Source organism: Aquarana catesbeiana, linkage group LG03 (genome assembly GCF_042186555.1).
Source record: "Aquarana catesbeiana isolate 2022-GZ linkage group LG03, ASM4218655v1, whole genome shotgun sequence".
NCBI classification, from domain to species: Eukaryota; Metazoa; Chordata; class Amphibia; order Anura; family Ranidae; genus Aquarana; species Aquarana catesbeiana.
In genome coordinates, this window is record NC_133326.1 from 189,727,958 (window position 1) to 189,739,841 (window position 11,884).

The 11,884-nt window shown below is 39.3% G+C and overlaps 1 protein-coding gene across 1 annotated transcript in view; it reads left to right on the forward strand.

The window, feature by feature from the left end:
• The window catches only part of PRKAR2B (protein kinase cAMP-dependent type II regulatory subunit beta), a 188,438-nt gene extending 176,786 nt beyond the window's left edge, over positions 1-11,652 (forward strand). The window contains exons 9-11 of the mRNA XM_073619660.1: positions 1,062-1,124; positions 3,625-3,763; positions 6,417-11,652. Of these exons, the coding sequence (XP_073475761.1) occupies positions 1,062-1,124; positions 3,625-3,763; positions 6,417-6,550 (336 nt within the window). The 3' untranslated portion in view covers positions 6,551-11,652. The remainder of the gene's footprint in view (positions 1-1,061; positions 1,125-3,624; positions 3,764-6,416) is intronic.
• The last annotated feature ends 232 nt before the right edge of the window (positions 11,653-11,884 follow it).

Below are 11,884 nucleotides of genomic sequence, written 5' to 3' on the forward strand. Positions count from 1 at the left end.
GTGGAATTTCTTATAGAGGTAATTTTACTCATTCAGGGAAAAGTGACAGGTTCCCTTGATAGAGCACCTCTCCCACCCATTTGCTGATGTCTGTGCTCCTCTGCTGTTTTGATCATCTGTCAGAAAGCCCTTGGAAATACCTGATACTTCTGAGCATGGGGGAGCATGTGACCATTCTTTTGGGCCACATTCACACTTACGAATAGGCTCCACACCGAATACATGCGAGAACCCCAGCAGGGGTTCCTGGCAATTAGCTATGGGAGGCAGCCGCATTGAAAGCAATGGGAGGCTGTTCAGCTCTTGCAACTGGTCGCAAGTCGCTCACATGTAATCGCTCATGCAGTGATCACTTGCGAGTGATTTGCCCTAGACTGTGCATGTAATCAGTGTTGGGCCCATTCGAAACTCTGAATGTGGCCTAAGCAGTCAATTGCAAGGCTTGAACACTGTCACATGGGGGAAGGACATAAGGCTATTTACTCTGTGTAAGCTTCAGCACAGGCTTTTGCAGAGCTTACGCAGGGATAACATTTGACTCTTCTACAGATGAGCAGAGCTGCATGGATGGTTAATGGATGGATACATACAAATATTATGAAGGGTTTAAATGTATGTACTAGGGGTTTCTCTAGTTTAAACTGTAGTAGTCTCTTTCATTTAGAAAAAGCCTTTTTTGAATGATATGACATTAGCATGGGCAGATGTATTTTGCTGAAATACTAAAAGAGCGCCAGTAGTGCTGCTGTTACAAAGCAGAACTTCTGTGTGTAGTTGTGGGTCCATTTTAAATAACACTTCTCCAAGGTTCTTCTTATTTTACAATACAGTCCAGCTTTGACCATGTAAAATGTTCATAGGGATATGCCTTGGGCCTGTACAATGGGCATACTTTTTACCTATTTGATACACTGTTATTGCTTGTTTGCATTTTTGCTTCATATCACATGGTAGCTGTTATAGTTTTTACTATGCGCTTTAGTATCTTTTTATTGTATTTCATTTGTGTGTGCTTCTTTCAGCATCCCTCAATGATATAATATGTTTCCTATGACAGGGAGATGGGAGCAGATAGTTTTTTTATTGTAGAATCTGGAGAAGTCAGAATAACCATGAAAAGCAAGGTATGGTTTTGGTTATATATATACTTTCTTTACATGAATCCCTTTAAACTCCATGTTCTTTATGGTAGAACAGTGACTTCTAATGCCCCGTACACACGGCCGGATTTTCCGACGGAAAATGTGTGATAGGACCTTGTTGTCGGAAATTCCGACCGTGTGTAGGCTCCATCACACATTTTCCATCGGATTTTCCAACACACAAAGTTTGAGAGCTTGCTATAAAATTTTCCGACAACAAAATCCGTTGTCGGAATTTCCGATCGTGTGTACACAAACCCGACGCACAAAGTGCCACGCATGCTCAGAATAAATAAAGAGATGAAAGCTATTGGCTACTGCCCCGTTTATAGTCCCGACGTACGTGTTTTACGTCACCGCGTTCAGAACGATCGGATTTTCCGACAACTTTGTGTGACCATGTGTATGCAAGACAAGTTTGAGCCAACATCCGTCGGAAAAAATCCTAGGATTTTGTTGTCGGAATGTCCGATCAATGTCCGACCGTGTGTACGGGGCATTAGTGTGTTTCTAAGATGGTTATTAAAATGCTTTACAAAATTGTGTCAGTCCAGAAAGCCATTTGTCCAATGGGTGTTTTAGAATTCAAAGAGCTATGACTATTTTAATTATTTTGATGCAGAAATTAGGGGAGGAGCTTGACTTTTACACTCTGGTAAAGAAGAATACAGTGTAACAGTACTGATAGTATTGAGAACATTAGGGATCCACGCTGTTGTGCCACCTAAGATAATGCTAAAATCCCATCACTTTGGCCTCCATCTTTCTTCAGTCATACAGAATAGGAAATTTAAGTTGGGGGTAAAAGAAGATATACAGCGTTTACTGTTACTTAACAGATACTCACTGTATCTTTTTATAAAATACTCAGCTATAGAACTCTTCCCCTATTTCCACGTGTATAGAATGTCATAACATGACCTATGACATAATGATGCATTTGAGCATTCCAATAAGAATTCCTCCAAAGCAGTAGCACACTTGAAATCCTCTAAAATGTTCAATCAAATTCATTTTATTTAATCTATTAAAGCAAATGGCAGCCATAAATCTTCATCCCTGTTTGAAGATCATAAAGATACTAATGCACCTAGGTATTAACCAGCCCTCCCCTTCCTCTGTGATAAGTGGCTCTCAGCGTACACCTATGTGAAAATTAAATTAATACATTTCATGCATTTTGAAAGAAATGTAAACAACTAATATCTGCATACAATTTACAGCACTGTGAACAGAAACTATACATAATAAATAAAACATAAATGAAGCACTGCACTGTATTTAATATAAGATATCCCTTTCAGTACATGTAACATAACATTATGTACTGGAGCTGAAAACAGCACTATGGGGAATCAGAAGAATGCATTAAAGAAGTACTGCTTGCAAGAAAACATTGTAGAAAACGCAAAAAACACACCCCACCTAATAGTGGCAGTAGGCTAATATTTAATCCTAATTATATATTAAATGTAAAAATGAAAAGCCAAACCAAAATGATAATATTTTTGAGTTGCTGTGTTAGGTAAACAAATGAATACAGCAAACAAATCAAAATAGTACTACAATATTTCCCTTAGCCACCAGTCAGATTCAGATCGGTATTGAAAGTTGAAATGTGCTTGGTGATGCAGAGAACTTCAGATATAGAGGCACGATGGGACCCCTTAAGGACTGTTTTTCAGAGTGGTGTATAACCATATGTAGTCAGAATGCTCAAACACAATGCTTATACCTATTAAAGCCAGAGGAGGTTTATGATCAGATATCACCAATGCTGGTTTATCATAGGTAATGACAGTAACTGCTGACTGAAATTTTCTAACATGGATGATTTTTATTTCATCAGAGAGCTCCCAGACAATGCTCTACAGCCATACCCCACTTTTAAGTACACAATGGGGTTTATTTACTAAAGCTGGAAAGTGCAAAATCAGGCTCACTTCTCCATAGAAACCAATGAGCTTCTAACCACAGGTTGTTCAATTAAGCTTTGGTAATAAAACTTGGAAGCTCATTGGTTTATATGCAGAAGTGAGCCTGATTTTGCACTTTCCAGCTTTAGTAAATAAACCCCATTGCGTACTTAAAAGTGGGATATGCCTGTATTGCACATTCTGTTCATGACAATGAATATGGCAATTTTGGTCTAATCTGTAGAGATAACACTTTATTGCTGACACCTTAAGAAGCCTCAGATGTAAGCTGCTAAATCCTGGGATGTATACTACCTCTGGAATAATATCACAAGCAGAAAGCTCAGTAGATGTATAGTACATTGACTGTTCCAAAACTAGTGTCCAGCAAAAAAAATCAAAGAATGAAATTTTACAATTTTTTGTTTGCGTAGGTAATTTGCCCTGACAGAATCCTTTTAAGTGAATTGATTTGCTTTTTGCAGTTACTCCAAATTACCTGTTTAGTGCATTTACACATTAATAAAGCTTTCATTTCACAATGGAATATCTTTTTGTTTTCTTAGAGTAAAGCAGATTCTGAAGACAACGAAGCAGTTGAAATCGCTCGTTACTCCAGAGGGCAGTATTTTGGAGAACTTGCCTTGGTGACCAACAAACCCAGAGCTGCCTCGGCATATGCTGTTGGTAGTGTAAAATGTTTAGGTACGTCACATTGTGCTCATTTTCATAGCTGAATATGGGGTTAGTTCTCTAAGCTGCTATTTCAACTGCACTTTTTGTTCTTATGTATTATGTTTTTATCAAAATGGTCAGTTCACAAAAAATAAATAACATAGTGGAGGAATCTATATTTCTTCTAATTATGTAGAAACTGTTGGGCTATACAGCCACCTTCAGGAGGTTGGAACACTGGCAAACAGAACACATTAAGCCAGCCCCATATAGCCCAACTCTAACCGTCATGCATAGTTTTCTGTCGTAGAAGGTAGAATGTCTTTCTCAGCTCTACTGGGAAAAAACGGACTAAATTTTTGCTAGCCTTTCTATTTTCATTTTTATTTTTCTTCAGTTAAGATTAGAGATGGGAAGGCCTGGAAAAAAAAATGGAAAAATTGGGGGAAAAAAATTTCCCCTTTTTTTTTTTTTTTTTTTCTTTAAAGCTGTTTTTTTATTTTGTTTTTTACCAGTGTGGAATATGTTCTTTTACAATGATAAGTAATATATCTATGACATGGTATTCAAACTATGTAACATGAAGACCTCAAAGCGAACCTTCAGTCATTTTTGTTCATCTTTCCATCTGTTAAATCTTCTGCCCTTGTTGTTGTTTTAACTTTGGATAGTAAAACATTTTTTTTCTGCCAGTAAATACCTTATACAGCCACTTCCTGTTTCTTGTCTGGTAAAAGACTAGGCTTATGATATCATGCACAGCTCTCTCGCTTACTCTCCTGAGAGTTTGCCAGGAAGGGAGGGGGGATGAGTCATAAGAGGGCCATTGAGAGCTGCAGAGCTGGAGGTGTGCATCCATGTGTCTGTGTAAATCCAGGAAGTGAACAGGCAGCAGTTTCAGCTGCCAACAGTTAAAATGGTTGCAGCCAAACTCAGTGGAGGGAGATTTCTGAAGCATATTTGGCAAGTAAAGAATCACAGTGTATATAAAATAATATGCAAAGTGGTTGGAGGGAAGCTTCAGAATGGCAACTATGTTTTTATTACAAATTATGTGAGCAGACTGAAGTTCCTCTTTAATGAAAGATTTCTGAGACTTTATGTAAAGTCCTAAATTGTTGCGAGTTCTCTCAGGCTCAGCTGAAGACAAGCAAATCCTGGAGTGAAATTTAAGTAACAATGTACTGCAGTTCTCAAACAATAAACATTTGCATTTCTGCCACTGAGGGCACTGCAGGGGAAAGGCTCCAGTTTAGTTTTCCTACAGTTGAGCAAACTGTATCTCCTACAGTTGGGTGGTTGTTGGGATACAGTAGATGATAGTTTCTGTCCTCTCTGGCCTTAATTGACAGGTGAGAGGGTAAATATGTCTGACAAAATAGTTTATCTTTATAGCCTTTAAATGATTCCTATGTTCTCCATCATCACAGCTTTTTTTTCTTTTTTTTTTTATAGTCTGGTCAGTAAATAGTTTTTAGGGAAATGAGCCATTGTGATATGGTTTCAATACCTGCCAGAGACAATGGACACTACTTGCTCAGTGCACTCCCTCCTTGCTTGGCCACTACACCCATCACACTAACAGGTACATGGCCGAGGAGTTTTGTACTAGGGTTGGGTGAAGCCTATTGGGAACTGCTAGACTAGTTCCCCATCACATCCGCCTGGCTGTTGAGTGACAATGCACATCAGTGGGCGGATCCATATCCACCCACTGTCATGCATTGTCAATCAAAAATATGGCAGACCTGATGGAGAACTAGTATAAAGATGACAAGTCTTTTCCCAAATATGGCCATTGCCATATCTGGGTAATGACATCACCACTCTTTCTGGCTCTTTTATTTACATTTAGCTTTTGGCTAAAGAATCTCCTGGCAAACAGCTTAATAGGTCTGAGGATACATTACTGTACAGGAAGCTATCATATTATCTGACAACTTTCCAGCATAGACATGCCTACTCTTAGTTACTTACTTGCATACGTACATACCTCTGTATGCCATCTTATTGCTGGTCGTAATTATTGCCAGTTTCCTAATCTAAGAAATGATGGTAACTCTTTAAGAAACTTTTGCTGCCACAGTGACAGGTTCCCAAAGTGACGGTAGTTAAAACTACCTGAATTTGCTACACATTAACGACATGGCACAAATGCTTGCTTGATTTAGGTGCAGGTAGTACTTAAAGTGGAGTTCCACTCAAAAGTGGAAGCTAAACTTGTTTGCTTCCTCTCCCCCTCTGGTGCCACATTTGGCACCTTTTGGGGGGGAGGGGGGAATGGGTACCTGTTTTTGGCAGGTAAAGTCCCCACTTCTGGGAGACCTGGCTGCAGCGAGATGCGGAGAGGTCCCCCGGAAGTTCAGTCCTTCCTCCGCCACCGGGCCAGTTAGAAAGCGCAGCATGTTTTGTGCATGCGCAGTAGGGAACCCTTACAACGACAGCACCCAAGCGCTGATCGGAAAATCGTTTAGAGTGCCAACATTGCGGGATTCCCTGGACAGGTAAGTGTCCTAATATTAAAAGTCAGCCGCTACAGTATTTGTAGTGGCTGACTTTTAATTTTTTAGTGGGGGGGGGGCTGGAGCTCCACTTTAAGGACATTACTGCCAGAAATGTGTATTGTAATTATAACTTTATTGAGTTCCCACTATTGAGTATTTTATCTTCTTCTTTCTCATAGCTATGGATGTTCAAGCCTTCGAAAGGCTTTTGGGACCCTGTATGGAAATTATGAAAAGAAACATTGCAAATTATGAAGAACAGCTGGTTGCACTATTTGGAACAAATATGGACATTACTGATTCAAGTTCATGAGTGGAAGATGCCAATGTGGAAGACTGGACAAAATAGAAACCATAGCACAGTAGTGGTTAGTCCACTAAGAATGTGTCAGTTTTTGTGTAGATGCCAAGCATTATCTGTGATTTTTTTATTTTCTTTTTTTTTAATAGCTCCTTTAGTGGCTGAAAAGCTTGCGGTCCTTAACTGCTTTGCAACAGCTTGCTGATTACACTGAAGGTTTTAAAACTTTTAATTATTTTTTTTGTATTGTTAACTATTATTTACAGGTATGCCGGTAAAGAACATTGTGATTTTATAGACTTGATTTGCAATATTTCCTAAGCATTTAGGGTCTAGAAACTCAGATCTAATGTAGATGACTCTGCATCTTTCCAATACAATATAGTTGTACAGCTACTAGATTAAATACTGTACATGTGCTGTTTTAGGACAGTCAGATGTAATGGCTTACCCCAAGTACAGAACTCTGCAATTCTATTACCCAGATAGGCTTAGCATGTTGTATTTTTTGCATTGGCCCTTTAAGACTAAAACTGAATACAGAATGAGCCAGTAAGCATGCCAGTACCATTTCACTGAAATGTGTAATGTGTGTTTTTATATTGTGTCACTTTTTAATAATAGCTTTATTTCATGCAGTTTTTTTAAATAAGATACAGCAAAAGCATTTCTTACAAACCCAGTTGGAAACAATATACCATGGACTGCTCAAACTGATTACAGGGTCAGTTTAATTTCACAATATTGGCCTTATTTAGTTGGTGCTAAGTATAGTAATTCATAACAACCAATCGCAAATCGGCATTGATCTATATTTAAATTGATTGTTCTGCGTTACCACACTTTGCACACTATCACTACTCTTTGTGCTGCCTTAGATTTCTTATTGGCAAATACCAGGTCCATTGCTCTTTTCTGATGACCCTAATGGAGCATACTTGTAAGGTTTTCAAAAAGCAACAGCGGCCACAGCCTAACAAGCTGCACGTCAGCCTTTAGTGACAGAAATAGACAAACATTCTAAAATGTAACCGACACTGCAAATACAATCTACAAATTCGATTTAACACATAATCAGTTACTGCACTATAACTTGATAATCGATGTATACATTTGTAATTTAATACCATTTATGTGCTGCTCCTTGCAATACCCAAAGAATGACAAATGTTCTGGGCATGTTTGTATGTAAATAATAGTGTTTTAGATCATAACACTACCTTTATGTTTAAAATGGTTCCTTTGCGGCAACTGTTTGAAAACATCCCAGATAAATTAGGAGACAGTCCTGTGGCAATAGTGTGCAGAAAGGTATTAGTGACCATTTGAGCATATTGGCATTTTAAGAATCAAATGGCATGTGGTGTTCTGTCCATATTTTTACATACGCTAATGTGTTCTGTGCATATTGCCATTATGACACTTCTGACATTTTCTAGAGATGCGGTGCACCTGAGAATTTTTCTCAGTTGATGTGGAATCAAACATATAGCAAAGCCTGTGGGCACTTAGTACTCAGCCCCCCTCCTTCCCCCAACGGGATAACCTCTGTCGGCATTTCCGACAAAAAAATTTAGAACATGTTCTCTATCTAAGTCCGTCGGAAATGCCAACAGAAAAAGTCCGATGGGGCATACACACAGTTGGAATATCGGACCAAAAGCTCCCATTGGACTTTTGCTGTCGGAAATTCCAACCGTGTGTACGGGGCATTAGGCTTTGCTCAAATTTAGGAGCTTTTGGCTTTTTTTTTTTTTGCCAAAGCCCTAGAAGGCCCCTTCAACACAGGGAAGCTCCGTTGGAGTCCGCCTGCTCAGCAAGGAATCTGCCTGCTGATCCCTGCTGATCAGGCGGATGGCTGGTCCCTTATGCAGAGTGGACACAGCCCTCTCTCCTCTATGTCCGTTTACACCCGGCGGCCATCTGACCTGTTCCACCAGACAGATGGGGAATGGATCCCCATCTCTTTGTTTTTATTGGACAGGATTGGATTGAATGTCAGCGGGTGTCAACGAACACATGTCCTTTGACACCCGCTGCTCCATAAAGGAGACTAGAAGATCGGGTCCACCTGAAAAACTGACAGGTGGACCCGAATGGTCCGTCCGTGTGAAAGGGCCCTAACTCAACTCAATAAAAGCCTATGTGTCCATGCACATATAGGTTTTTACCAGAGTTTAGGAGCAGCAGACTTTAGAGGCAGTGAAAAGCTCCTCTCCTGAACGCCGAAGAATCGCGTTCAGTAGAGGAGCTTTTGGGCATTTTGGGAGCTTTTGGGCATAAAAAACACCAAATGCTGCTAAATGCACCTAAATGCTGGGTGCATTTAGCACTTCAGCATTTATTTCTTTTAATGGCCAGAATAAATGAAAATGAAATAAATAAACGCCCAAACACCAAATGCTGTTAAACTCGCCTAAGCTGGTTTGAAAAAACGCAGGTTGGGTGAGCTTTTAACGCTGAATCTTTCCTTTCAGGAGGAACAGCGTTTACAATAAACCAGCGTGTATGAGGCCTTAGGGTCCTTTTGGGTGCTCTGTCTGCTTGTTTTTCATTCATCCATTAAGGGATGAAAAACAGGCAAATGGATGTAAACAGATGATCAGCTATTTACATCCATTTGCCCGTAGGAATGCATTGCTGTCCATTTTTCATCTGTCAATGGATGGATGAAAAACATACAGACAGAACACCCGTGTGAAAGGACCCCTAGTGTGATAGTCATATTCTTTTCCAGCAGTCTGAGAGCTAAAAGCCCAGGATTTCACGAATATGTCTTCTAAGTCCCTACTAGATTTTAACCAACACTTGCATTTATCTTATGTATCTGTGACAATGGCATCTAATACAGATATGCTTCTTGCAAAAGTATATTTGTGAATTACGCAGTTAGTGTAGCCAGTAGCACAAGTCCAGTCTTCTCATATACAATATGATTATTTCAGAAGATATGAGAGTACTGTTTATGCTAGTTTTTGTCTCTCTTCCCATCTCATTTGATAAATGACCTAGTTCTGTCTTCACAGCGTACCAGTATTCTAACATCTGCTTTGTGTCTTAGTGTTATGGTGAAATGAATGTGTTCTGTTCATGTTAATTACACACTGTGCAGAATTTATTAAACCACATGTCTCAAAGTGAGATTTGATAGGATAGTAATAACTTATACTGAACCAAGGCTGATCACTCTATTTAGTGTCATTGTGCAACGGCATACATAGAATATATCCTGACAGCCATAGGACTGTTTTTATTGTAACACCGGTCATCTTAGATTAAAAGTAAAGTAAGAAAAATATGGTCTTGCCCACAGATCTTCATGTATTTTTTTCCCCAAGAGAAGTCTGGGAAATAAAAACATACCCTTGACTGGTTGATTTGCTCAACGCCTCCGCTTTTCCTTACTGTTTTTTAAATAAGACCCATTCCCATATGCAATATACGTAGTCATTTTGTACTAGACAGAAAAAAACACAGAGACACTGTGATATGGTTCATTGCTTATACTTTTTTTCTTGTTCACACGAGTCCTAGTTGACAACACTAGTCCTGCTGGCTCACAGATTTGTGTCAAAGAGCTCTGCTGGAGATTTCCAGTTCCCACAGAAGAAACGTGCAATACAAATAAAATATTATATTGTTAATTTCAATGTTAAAAAAAAAATCCCTAAATTTATTGACATCTAGTGTAATTGCAAAGACTGGTTTTGGTGTTCGATTGAGCTCGTCTAGGCTCCTCTGTAGAGTTGTCTCAGTAAGAATCTTTCATAATCATAGGCAAACGACTTTGTTTATTGTGCACATGTAGTATAAATTATTTATTCATCAGTGTGCCACTTTCACTTCACTACCACTATTTTAACCTTGGGAGTAATAAAGATCAATGTACTGCTCACAAGCTGGAGATGTCACTTTCATTTAATCTGAAAAGAACGACCCCCTCCTTCCCAGCAAATATAAGTATTGTCTAGTTGCTCAGAAAAGTATAGAACTAAATGTAGAGCTGTATGTTCAACACTAAAAAATAATTCAACACACTTTTGCTGAGATGTTAGTGTCAAAGAAGTCAAAGATTTGTATCAAAGTGTTAACTTCACCTACAGGTTGGTTCATTGGCTGTAAGACCCAGGATGTCCTATACGATGCTGACATTTATAGCCCCCAATTCACAGCATTCAGACATATGGGGCCTACTGCATATAGTTCTGTGTTGTACTGGTCTCTGGCACGTGTCTTGGTGCTGACTCCAGAAATAGAAACTAATGAAACGCAAATGTCACTGTACCCTTTTTGTTTCTATGGTGGACTCATCTAGACTGTAACCAATCCCTTCATATTACTTAAAAGAGAAGTATGGCCAAAGCTTTTTTGTCCATACTTCTCTTCTGGGTTACAGGAGTGCACGTAGTTGTGCTCTCGTGTGACCCAGAATCAGCCAACAGTGGACGCCACAGAGCTGGTGCAGGCTCTGGAAGGATGCCAATAATAATGTTGAGTTCCACTCAGATGGCTGACTGGCAGCTGGCTCAGCCTCTCCTCTGGTGAGAGCCGGAGCCAGCCGCTCCCGCCCTCTCCCCAACCAGGCGTTCAAGTGAGTGCTGGAGGGGCAAAGCATAGAGTGGTCACTGTCAGTCACTGCTCTCTGCTCAAAGCAGGCCTGAGAACTAAGCAATCAGTGGTCATGTGATCGCTCAGTTCTCGGGCTTAGAGCCGGTAGATCACAGCTGCAGCATCGAACTTATGCTGCAGCAGGCAGGTAAGTATGCATGTTAATTTGTTTACTATGGCCACACTTCTCCTTTAAAAACCTGTACATGAACAACTGTTAAGAGATGAATTACAAATCTAACTTGGCTAGTTTACTGTACACAGTTGTACATTGCATACTCATTTTTTATTGCATTCATAAATATGCTGCAAAAACATAGATATTTACTCACTGAGCACCATTTCACAGCATTAGGTGAAATATCACTCCTATATTCAAATAAAACAGTACTCCAGAACGGCTCTGTTATCATTGAAGAAGGTCTTCAGTAGAAAAAAAAACTTTTTTCAGACACTAGATGTCTCCAATTCTTTAAAAAAAAACATTGCAACCAACCATTTTTTTTACTATAAAGGCTCTATATTTTCCCTTATTTCCTTTGTTGCTTATTTTGTAGATGAGTTGTAATGGAAGCTAAAATAAAGCATCTCGTTCTAAAGAAGCAACTGAGCACTTTCAGAATTGCTAGTTTTGGTGTACCAGGTAACAAGTAGTGGCAGAATGAAATGTAATAAAGATTTTTCATTGATTCATATGAATCTTGTAAATTACAGCACTAGTTTTATGTTACTTTTATT